Here is a 12,937-nt window from a genome sequence, read left to right as displayed (position 1 = left end):
CTCGAGCTCAAACCCTAACCAAAACCCGAACACCAACCCAAACCCGTGGGATCCGTCTCAAAGGTGGTGGGCTAGTTTACTCGCTAACAATGACCCTACCAACCCTTACTTTGCCAACCAACATGTACCCGCAATGCCTCCAAACGATATGTTTTATCGAATGCCAATGCCGTTTATGTCTCCGCCATCCCAAACCCAAACACCCGAAACCCAAACGCCCGAAACCCAAGTTGTCGAAACCCAAATTCCCGAAACCCAAGTCGACGAGAGCCAAGTCCGTTGCAAGCGAAGCCATAAAAAGAAGGTCGTTGCCGATCAAACACCAACCGAATTGTACGATAGGAAGAAGTGGGAAGACGATGAGGAAGCGGCGTTGGAGCAAACGTGGATCGACTCATCCGAAGAGTCGGTGTTAGGTGACGGTAAACGCACCGCGATATTTTGGGCAGAAATACGTGGTAAGTTTTTTGAGATAATGGGTCGAGGTCGCTACCGCGGGGATGATTCCGTCTCCAACAAATGGAAGGCAATGGTTTTAAAAATGAACCACTTTTCCACAATTCACACTCGCCTTAAGAACAACAAAGGAAGCGGCACGAACGACGCCGACCTTCTTGAGGGTGTGTTGAAACAATACAAGGGCCTTCATGGTCACCACTTCGGCATGGGGATGTTTGAAATTTGGAAAAAATGCACGAGCTCGTCAAAGTGGCATCCGATCCCGACATCTTCACCGCGACCGTCCAAACGGTCAAAAACAACGTCTACTTCGGCCGATCAATCGCCGTCTCAAGCTGCATCGGATGCTCGTTCTCAATTTAACATAAACGAGATTGATCCTGATTTTCTTTTTGATGAACCGGATGAGTTGCCACGTCCGGTAGGAAGAGACAGGGTCAAGGCGGCGGCTAGAGGTGGGGGGTCTTCGTCTAGAACGACATCCTCGATGAGTTCCGACGTGAGCGCGCGGTTTGACAACTTGGAGCTTGCACTTAAAGAGTTTCGCGAGGAAAAAAACACTCGAAAGAGGAACTCAAAGCCATGCATGAAGAAAGAAAAGCGATGCATGCGGAATACAAAGCCATGCATGAAGAAAGAAAGAAGGCTAAATCGGAACGGCAACGAGAGAAGGACTTCGAGCTCCTCGCAAAGGATCTCTCGCATCTAGATCCGGCCACGCGGACGTTTTTGAAGAAAAAGAAAGAAAGGATAATGGCAAAATACGCAAACGAGGACTCAGACGCCGAAAATTAGTTGTATTTTTTTTTCTATTTGTATGTTTTTTTTATGTTTCTTAGGTTAATTAAGTTTGATTTTTATTATTTAGTTGAATTTAGTTTGTATTTTATTATTAAGTTATTATATTAAGTTTGTTAGTTTTATTAAATTTATAAAAAAAATTAAGGGGCTTCGAAGCCCCCACACCATTGAGGGGCATCTTTGGGGTGGGGCTTTGAAGCCCCCAGTGCACACGTGGCGCTGACGTGGCACTGGGGAGGGGCTTCGAAGCCCCTCACCATGGTGACCAGTCTTATGTTTGTTTATTTAGCTAATCAAACATAATTTTTTGTTTATATTCGTTTATTTATTATACGAGTGAACGCCACAATTTACCAACAGTTCCTTTGACGTAGAATTTATTTACAGCTATGCACATCCTAACACATGACTAAAAGTGAATTAGTGAAAGAAAGTTTTAAATATAAATATAACGACACATGTTCTTTACTTTATGAAAAAAAAAAACTAGAGAATAAATTTCTTTTCGATTTATTCTTTACCCTTCATTTCACTTTTCTTAAAAAAAAAGGTGTTTATATATATATATATATATATACACACACACACTAGTTTTTATCTCCCGTATTACGGGGGCTGTTTTATATTACTCGTATTTAATATTTATATACTTTTTTGGGTTTAATTTTATTTGTTGTAATGAAATTTATAATATACTTAGAGTTTGATGATAAAAAGGTTTCACAATAACTAAGATGTCATAACCCGGTTTAAAAGTTATCTGGGTTTGGTTAGACCCAAGCCCGCTTACTTTTTTTACTATAAAATTGTTTCTTAATTATATATAATATTTTTTAAAAAAAAATCATATAATAATTTTTAGTATATTCTATTTTATAGAATTTTGACATCAATAATTTGGTGAGAATAATTTTTAATTTAATGAGATATTTATAACCCGTTTAAGGAATATCTGAGTTTGGTAAGACCCATACTTGTGAATTCGGGTCAAATGCATGAGAAGCCTCCATTTAAAAATCAAGCAAATCTGATGACTACAAAAAAAGGGGAAGCGACCACATCGCGACATATAGGATTTTTATGTTTTCGTTTATATATTACTAGTTTTTATCCCTGTATTACGGGGGTTGTTTTATATTATATGTTCTAATATTTATTTATTTTTTGAATTTATATTTTTGTATTGTATGAAAGTTAATAATATACTTATTATTTGATGATAAATTGTTTCACAAATAAATGAAATGTTATAACCCAGTTCAAAAGCTATATGGTTTTGATGAGACCTAAGACCCATTTATTTCTTTACTATAAAATTGGTTTTTTAATTATAAATAATATTCATGAAAGTTAATAATATACTTATGGTTTGATGAGACCCAAAACCCGTTTATTTTTTACTTTAAAATTGTTTTTTTTAATTTAAATAATATATATATATCTTTTTTAAAATAAATAAGATATTAATTTTTAATATATCCTATTTTATAGGATTTTTACATCAACAATTTGGTGAGAATAATTTTTAATTTAATGAGATGTTATAACCCATTTAAGGAATATCTAGGTTTGGTAAGACATATCCCTATAAATTTGGATCAAATGATGAGAAGCCTCTATTTAAAAATTAAGCAAATCTGGTGACTCCAAAAAAAGGGAGCGACCACATCGCGACACGTAGGATTTTTATGTTTTCGTTTATAATATATATATATATATATATATATATATATGATTGATTTCTTTTGAGAACCACTTTGAGCTTTAAGAACTCGAAAGAACTCAACGTAACAAATTTGTTTTTGAATTTTTTTTACACATGTGTAATGTACAAAAAATTACAGTATTTTTTTACACATCGAATCGACTTTTTACACATGTGTAACTAACATTTAAACTTGTGTAATCATCAAAAATACGTATTCTCTCTCCTAATTCATTTTTTAATTAAATTTAATCTCAGCCACATATTTCATACCATTTAGTTTAATATGTGGTCTAGAATTGAGTTCTCAAAGTTCTTACAACTCATTAAGTTCTCAAAATATCTCTCCCATATATATATATACTAGACGAGTGCCCACACGATGCAGCGGGTCTTTGAACGCGGACTCTATTAATCACGTAACAATTATGAGTGTTCATGGTTCGGTTTAAAACCTTGAAACCGTTTAAACTGGTCATCGGCTTGGTTTCACGGCTAGGTTGTTTACTTTCAGTCGTTTTGTTACTTCCTTTATCCTTTCAAGTATCATATTTTGACTTAGTTGGAATTGATGATACAATTATATTAATAATCATTTTAAGCAACTTTTATTATCAAAGCTTAAACTCTTAAACCAAACCAGAACCAGACCGTTAATAACAGTTTGGTTTTAATTTTTAATGGTTTAGTTTTCGTTTAAAAACAATCAAAACCGGCATTGAACACCCCTAAGTAACATATTATTTTTTTTCAATAGAAAAAATTATAATAGTTTTATATACAAGTTAAAGAGAATAAAATACTCGTTTTTATGGGGCAATATTTTTACAAAAATATTAACGTATGAAAAACTTGTTGTCGTTTAAAAATCGTGGGTGAGAAGTTGGTTTAAAGTTGAAACTAAAAACATGATATGGTTAAAGATGAGGGGGCAAACTTGTAAGTTGAGTGAATTGTGTTTAAAAGACAAGTTTACCCTTAATTACACATGTACTTCATGCTTTAAGTGTTGTAAATAACTTAAAAATGGGTGTCTTAATTTGCCCTTGTTTGGTGTATTATATATAGTATATATATATATACTAGGTTAGTTACCCGTGTAGCACACATGTTAGAATAAGTAAAATTTTTAAATAATAACATAATGTGAAATACAAAAAAAAAAATGTATCACATATTTGCATATTAACAGTAAAAATTACACATTACGCAATTTGGAAATAAAAAGTTGTTAGAAAATTCATAATCTATAAATTATTTCTTTGTTATCTTCTATATCAAAACTTAGTTGTAAATAGCAAGTTTTTTAAACCAACTCATGGACCAAAACTCATTTCAATCTTAAACTGTTTTAACATGAACAATGTTTGATACTTTAATCAATTAAAGAAACTTACCCGTTTCGTATTGGTTACTTATAAAAATCTAATATTAATAACTAATGCAATACATTTTATATTAAACAAATTAACATATTTATGATGGTATTAATTCTTTGAAATTATGATGGAATTATTAAAAATTGAAAATGAAATATTAAAAGAAAAATGTAGTTAATGTGAGATAGATGAGGGGAAACTATTTGACTAAAATCGCAGATTTCAACAAACCATAGGGACGAAAACCGCATGTCACTCAATAATAATATATTGAAATAAAAAAAGATAAAATATAAAACTATTAATAAGAAAAAGAAATATATATTTAACATGAGAGAAATGGGAAAATTTTGTAAGGATCACTCATGTGTAATGACATATGACATTAAGACCCGTGTAGAACACGGGTTAGAATAAATAAATTTGATTAGATAATAACACAATGTAATATGTCAAATGATATATATAAAGATATAACATATGGTAGAGTAATATTGAATAACCAAATTATATATATATATATATATATATATATATATAATGGATTGAGAAAAGGTATTTAGCTTATGTCAAATAATTAAATGTACGATTAGCTGAGTAATTAATAAATGATAATCAACCAAATTATATTTTCATAGAACAATTTAATACTAATAACGTTACAACAACGGGTTAAAATAATAGTTTAAAACCCCTCTTCTTTTTATATTATTCTTTTACGTGGATAGTTAGTCGAAGTAGTAACATTAACTTAACCTAGACCTAATGGCTTAAAAACCCTCTTTTTTCAATGTAACTTTTTTTATACGGGTCAGCCTTTTGCTAACCGGCATCTTTATTTATGAATTTTGTAGTTAAAAAAAAGCATAGTCACTTTAGCAGTTGTATATCTTGTTAATATGGTAATCAGATAGCTATCGAACAGACGTCTTTAATCTCAATCTCACATCTAATTATAAAATCATGTTTTATGCTAGACTCAATTTTTTTAAGGACAAATTAAATGATATAAATATTGAAGAGAAATCTAGCAAGAAGCTAAATAACATGAGCTTATTGCTTACATAATTTTTACGGGTGTTGCTAAACGTACCCTCTGTAAGGCCCTGTTACCGGTGCCTCACATTTGGACATTGGATTTACTCATAAACACAGTTCTAAATATCAGAGTTAATTAAAACTTTACGCGGAATATAAATCTTTCATAAACGTTGCATAATAAATTCATAACATGTCTTAAAACATTCTTCTTGTCTTTCAAAATCAAAACGTAACTTATAAAACATAATAGGTCTTTAGATGCCAGACTCTTATTCTTCTGCCATGTGTCCCCGCTCAAGCCAGTTGTCTCATTCTACTCACCTGCGTGCATACTAAAAGTCAGCTACGCTGAGTGAGTTCTAGTTAATCATACATCATACAATACTTTTACTTACCGTCAATTACGCATCCGAAGATACATAATAATTACTTTACTCATTTACTTTCATTACATAATTTCATGCATACGTTCATACTTTATTATTTTCATACTATATAATTACTGTTCATTCTATCTCAGATATTATTAGGGCCTGATCCTTCTTTCCTTTGTCTATCTCAGATTTTATTAGGGTCTGATCCCTTTCTTGTCTATCTCATATATTATTAGGGTCTGATCCCTCTTTCCTTTGTCTATCTCAGATATTATTAGGGTCTGATCCCTTTCTTGTCTATCTCATATATTATTAGGATCTGATCCCTTTTTACTTCTCTATCTCAGATATTATTAGGGTCTGATCCCTTTCTTCTTTGTCTCAGATATTATTAGGGTCTGATCCCTTACTTCTTCATCTTCGTACATACTGTCTATACATACCCGTACCATACATATTCTTTCTTTAGTCATTTATACATATTCGTATGTTGTACACACACACACACATATATATATATCATACACATTCATCTTTCATATACATACCTCCCTTGTCAATACGTGCAATATCCGAAGATCGTTCACGTACCAACAAACTTTCATTCACAATCATAACATAATATCTATCACAAAAATCATACATGACATACACTTACCATTTAAGGTAGGTGTATTAACTATCACATCGAGTATGCACACAGCCCCGAAAACATAATAAGGAAATGGGGCTAGAAACTCACCTGGATTCGGTTGCGCTCGCCGTTAATCGTAATCCTCTTCTTTAGTTGAGAACGGCTAACTGTTATACATATATATATATATATATATATATGTTAATCACCTGTATACTTAATTAAGTGGGTTATTTAGTTAGCTTAAGCATCTTCTAAGTTGGGCTTGTTGTTAGATGGGTTATGGGTTTAGGCCAGGCCCAACTGTCCATTAAAGTTTAGGCCCAGCTAGGGTCGGTCAAAAACAACGTCTACTTCGGCCGATCAATCGCCGTCTCAAGCTGCATCGGATGCTCGTTCTCAATTTAACATAAACGAGATTGATCCTGATTTTCTTTTTGATGAACCGGATGAGTTGCCACGTCCGGTAGGAAGAGACAGGGTCAAGGCGGCGGCTAGAGGTGGGGGGTCTTCGTCTAGAACGACATCCTCGATGAGTTCCGACGTGAGCGCGCGGTTTGACAACTTGGAGCTTGCACTTAAAGAGTTTCGCGAGGAAAAAAACACTCGAAAGAGGAACTCAAAGCCATGCATGAAGAAAGAAAAGCGATGCATGCGGAATACAAAGCCATGCATGAAGAAAGAAAGAAGGCTAAATCGGAACGGCAACGAGAGAAGGACTTCGAGCTCCTCGCAAAGGATCTCTCGCATCTAGATCCGGCCACGCGGACGTTTTTGAAGAAAAAGAAAGAAAGGATAATGGCAAAATACGCAAACGAGGACTCAGACGCCGAAAATTAGTTGTATTTTTTTTTCTATTTGTATGTTTTTTTTATGTTTCTTAGGTTAATTAAGTTTGATTTTTATTATTTAGTTGAATTTAGTTTGTATTTTATTATTAAGTTATTATATTAAGTTTGTTAGTTTTATTAAATTTATAAAAAAAATTAAGGGGCTTCGAAGCCCCCACACCATTGAGGGGCATCTTTGGGGTGGGGCTTTGAAGCCCCCAGTGCACACGTGGCGCTGACGTGGCACTGGGGAGGGGCTTCGAAGCCCCTCACCATGGTGACCAGTCTTATGTTTGTTTATTTAGCTAATCAAACATAATTTTTTGTTTATATTCGTTTATTTATTATACGAGTGAACGCCACAATTTACCAACAGTTCCTTTGACGTAGAATTTATTTACAGCTATGCACATCCTAACACATGACTAAAAGTGAATTAGTGAAAGAAAGTTTTAAATATAAATATAACGACACATGTTCTTTACTTTATGAAAAAAAAAAACTAGAGAATAAATTTCTTTTCGATTTATTCTTTACCCTTCATTTCACTTTTCTTAAAAAAAAAGGTGTTTATATATATATATATATATATACACACACACACTAGTTTTTATCTCCCGTATTACGGGGGCTGTTTTATATTACTCGTATTTAATATTTATATACTTTTTTGGGTTTAATTTTATTTGTTGTAATGAAATTTATAATATACTTAGAGTTTGATGATAAAAAGGTTTCACAATAACTAAGATGTCATAACCCGGTTTAAAAGTTATCTGGGTTTGGTTAGACCCAAGCCCGCTTACTTTTTTTACTATAAAATTGTTTCTTAATTATATATAATATTTTTTAAAAAAAAATCATATAATAATTTTTAGTATATTCTATTTTATAGAATTTTGACATCAATAATTTGGTGAGAATAATTTTTAATTTAATGAGATATTTATAACCCGTTTAAGGAATATCTGAGTTTGGTAAGACCCATACTTGTGAATTCGGGTCAAATGCATGAGAAGCCTCCATTTAAAAATCAAGCAAATCTGATGACTACAAAAAAAGGGGAAGCGACCACATCGCGACATATAGGATTTTTATGTTTTCGTTTATATATTACTAGTTTTTATCCCTGTATTACGGGGGTTGTTTTATATTATATGTTCTAATATTTATTTATTTTTTGAATTTATATTTTTGTATTGTATGAAAGTTAATAATATACTTATTATTTGATGATAAATTGTTTCACAAATAAATGAAATGTTATAACCCAGTTCAAAAGCTATATGGTTTTGATGAGACCTAAGACCCATTTATTTCTTTACTATAAAATTGGTTTTTTAATTATAAATAATATTCATGAAAGTTAATAATATACTTATGGTTTGATGAGACCCAAAACCCGTTTATTTTTTACTTTAAAATTGTTTTTTTTAATTTAAATAATATATATATATCTTTTTTAAAATAAATAAGATATTAATTTTTAATATATCCTATTTTATAGGATTTTTACATCAACAATTTGGTGAGAATAATTTTTAATTTAATGAGATGTTATAACCCATTTAAGGAATATCTAGGTTTGGTAAGACATATCCCTATAAATTTGGATCAAATGATGAGAAGCCTCTATTTAAAAATTAAGCAAATCTGGTGACTCCAAAAAAAGGGAGCGACCACATCGCGACACGTAGGATTTTTATGTTTTCGTTTATAATATATATATATATATATATATATATATATGATTGATTTCTTTTGAGAACCACTTTGAGCTTTAAGAACTCGAAAGAACTCAACGTAACAAATTTGTTTTTGAATTTTTTTTACACATGTGTAATGTACAAAAAATTACAGTATTTTTTTACACATCGAATCGACTTTTTACACATGTGTAACTAACATTTAAACTTGTGTAATCATCAAAAATACGTATTCTCTCTCCTAATTCATTTTTTAATTAAATTTAATCTCAGCCACATATTTCATACCATTTAGTTTAATATGTGGTCTAGAATTGAGTTCTCAAAGTTCTTACAACTCATTAAGTTCTCAAAATATCTCTCCCATATATATATATACTAGACGAGTGCCCACACGATGCAGCGGGTCTTTGAACGCGGACTCTATTAATCACGTAACAATTATGAGTGTTCATGGTTCGGTTTAAAACCTTGAAACCGTTTAAACTGGTCATCGGCTTGGTTTCACGGCTAGGTTGTTTACTTTCAGTCGTTTTGTTACTTCCTTTATCCTTTCAAGTATCATATTTTGACTTAGTTGGAATTGATGATACAATTATATTAATAATCATTTTAAGCAACTTTTATTATCAAAGCTTAAACTCTTAAACCAAACCAGAACCAGACCGTTAATAACAGTTTGGTTTTAATTTTTAATGGTTTAGTTTTCGTTTAAAAACAATCAAAACCGGCATTGAACACCCCTAAGTAACATATTATTTTTTTTCAATAGAAAAAATTATAATAGTTTTATATACAAGTTAAAGAGAATAAAATACTCGTTTTTATGGGGCAATATTTTTACAAAAATATTAACGTATGAAAAACTTGTTGTCGTTTAAAAATCGTGGGTGAGAAGTTGGTTTAAAGTTGAAACTAAAAACATGATATGGTTAAAGATGAGGGGGCAAACTTGTAAGTTGAGTGAATTGTGTTTAAAAGACAAGTTTACCCTTAATTACACATGTACTTCATGCTTTAAGTGTTGTAAATAACTTAAAAATGGGTGTCTTAATTTGCCCTTGTTTGGTGTATTATATATAGTATATATATATATACTAGGTTAGTTACCCGTGTAGCACACATGTTAGAATAAGTAAAATTTTTAAATAATAACATAATGTGAAATACAAAAAAAAAAATGTATCACATATTTGCATATTAACAGTAAAAATTACACATTACGCAATTTGGAAATAAAAAGTTGTTAGAAAATTCATAATCTATAAATTATTTCTTTGTTATCTTCTATATCAAAACTTAGTTGTAAATAGCAAGTTTTTTAAACCAACTCATGGACCAAAACTCATTTCAATCTTAAACTGTTTTAACATGAACAATGTTTGATACTTTAATCAATTAAAGAAACTTACCCGTTTCGTATTGGTTACTTATAAAAATCTAATATTAATAACTAATGCAATACATTTTATATTAAACAAATTAACATATTTATGATGGTATTAATTCTTTGAAATTATGATGGAATTATTAAAAATTGAAAATGAAATATTAAAAGAAAAATGTAGTTAATGTGAGATAGATGAGGGGAAACTATTTGACTAAAATCGCAGATTTCAACAAACCATAGGGACGAAAACCGCATGTCACTCAATAATAATATATTGAAATAAAAAAAGATAAAATATAAAACTATTAATAAGAAAAAGAAATATATATTTAACATGAGAGAAATGGGAAAATTTTGTAAGGATCACTCATGTGTAATGACATATGACATTAAGACCCGTGTAGAACACGGGTTAGAATAAATAAATTTGATTAGATAATAACACAATGTAATATGTCAAATGATATATATAAAGATATAACATATGGTAGAGTAATATTGAATAACCAAATTATATATATATATATATATATATATATATATATATATATAATGGATTGAGAAAAGGTATTTAGCTTATGTCAAATAATTAAATGTACGATTAGCTGAGTAATTAATAAATGATAATCAACCAAATTATATTTTCATAGAACAATTTAATACTAATAACGTTACAACAACGGGTTAAAATAATAGTTTAAAACCCCTCTTCTTTTTATATTATTCTTTTACGTGGATAGTTAGTCGAAGTAGTAACATTATCTTAACCTAGACCTAATGGCTTAAAAACCCTCTTTTTTCAATGTAACTTTTTTTATACGGGTCAGCCTTTTGCTAACCGGCATCTTTATTTATGAATTTTGTAGTTAAAAAAAAGCATAGTCACTTTAGCAGTTGTATATCTTGTTAATATGGTAATCAGATAGCTATCGAACAGACGTCTTTAATCTCAATCTCACATCTAATTATAAAATCATGTTTTATGCTAGACTCAATTTTTTTAAGGACAAATTAAATGATATAAATATTGAAGAGAAATCTAGCAAGAAGCTAAATAACATGAGCTTATTGCTTACATAATTTTTACGGGTGTTGCTAAACGTACCCTCTGTAAGGCCCTGTTACCGGTGCCTCACATTTGGACATTGGATTTACTCATAAACACAGTTCTAAATATCAGAGTTAATTAAAACTTTACGCGGAATATAAATCTTTCATAAACGTTGCATAATAAATTCATAACATGTCTTAAAACATTCTTCTTGTCTTTCAAAATCAAAACGTAACTTATAAAACATAATAGGTCTTTAGATGCCAGACTCTTATTCTTCTGCCATGTGTCCCCGCTCAAGCCAGTTGTCTCATTCTACTCACCTGCGTGCATACTAAAAGTCAGCTACGCTGAGTGAGTTCTAGTTAATCATACATCATACAATACTTTTACTTACCGTCAATTACGCATCCGAAGATACATAATAATTACTTTACTCATTTACTTTCATTACATAATTTCATGCATACGTTCATACTTTATTATTTTCATACTATATAATTACTGTTCATTCTATCTCAGATATTATTAGGGCCTGATCCTTCTTTCCTTTGTCTATCTCAGATTTTATTAGGGTCTGATCCCTTTCTTGTCTATCTCATATATTATTAGGGTCTGATCCCTCTTTCCTTTGTCTATCTCAGATATTATTAGGGTCTGATCCCTTTCTTGTCTATCTCATATATTATTAGGATCTGATCCCTTTTTACTTCTCTATCTCAGATATTATTAGGGTCTGATCCCTTTCTTCTTTGTCTCAGATATTATTAGGGTCTGATCCCTTACTTCTTCATCTTCGTACATACTGTCTATACATACCCGTACCATACATATTCTTTCTTTAGTCATTTATACATATTCGTATGTTGTACACACACACACACATATATATATATCATACACATTCATCTTTCATATACATACCTCCCTTGTCAATACGTGCAATATCCGAAGATCGTTCACGTACCAACAAACTTTCATTCACAATCATAACATAATATCTATCACAAAAATCATACATGACATACACTTACCATTTAAGGTAGGTGTATTAACTATCACATCGAGTATGCACACAGCCCCGAAAACATAATAAGGAAATGGGGCTAGAAACTCACCTGGATTCGGTTGCGCTCGCCGTTAATCGTAATCCTCTTCTTTAGTTGAGAACGGCTAACTGTTATATATATATATATATATATGTTAATCACATGTATACTTAATTAAGTGGGTTATTTAGTTAGCTTAAGCATCTTCTAAGTTGGGCTTGTTGTTAAATGGGTTATGGGTTTAGGCCAGGCCCAACTGTCCATTAAAGTTTAGGCCCAGCTAGGGTCAGGCCCAAACAGAAACTGGGTCAGCCGAGAACTCTAGGCAGAAATCCCCAGTTTGACCAAGAACCGTGTTTTTGGCCAAGAACATCATGACCGAGAACCACATGGCCGAGAACCACATGCCCGAGAACTTTTGTTGACTGTCCGGTTGCCCGAAAACCCCCAGCTCAATTTGTTTTTCTACCCCAGGTTCCCACCTTGCCCAGCCAATTTGTTATATGGCTCAAATCATG

The 12,937-nt window shown here is 31.5% G+C and overlaps 1 protein-coding gene across 1 annotated transcript in view; it reads left to right on the top strand.

Annotated features, from left to right (window-relative positions):
- The first annotated feature begins 133 nt into the window (after positions 1-133).
- The window catches only part of LOC143588124 (uncharacterized), a 28,109-nt gene continuing 15,305 nt past the window's right edge, over positions 134-12,937 (top strand). The window contains exon 1 of the mRNA XM_077069226.1: positions 134-958. Coding sequence (XP_076925341.1) covers positions 134-958 — 825 coding nt within the window. The remainder of the gene's footprint in view (positions 959-12,937) is intronic.

This window comes from Bidens hawaiensis, unplaced genomic scaffold, assembly GCF_021521415.1.
Source record: "Bidens hawaiensis isolate Kalapana, Puna unplaced genomic scaffold, B.hawaiensis_p1.1 tig00035997_1, whole genome shotgun sequence".
In the NCBI taxonomy this organism is placed as follows: domain Eukaryota; kingdom Viridiplantae; phylum Streptophyta; class Magnoliopsida; order Asterales; family Asteraceae; genus Bidens; species Bidens hawaiensis.
This window is presented reverse-complemented; position numbering and strand designations above follow the sequence as displayed.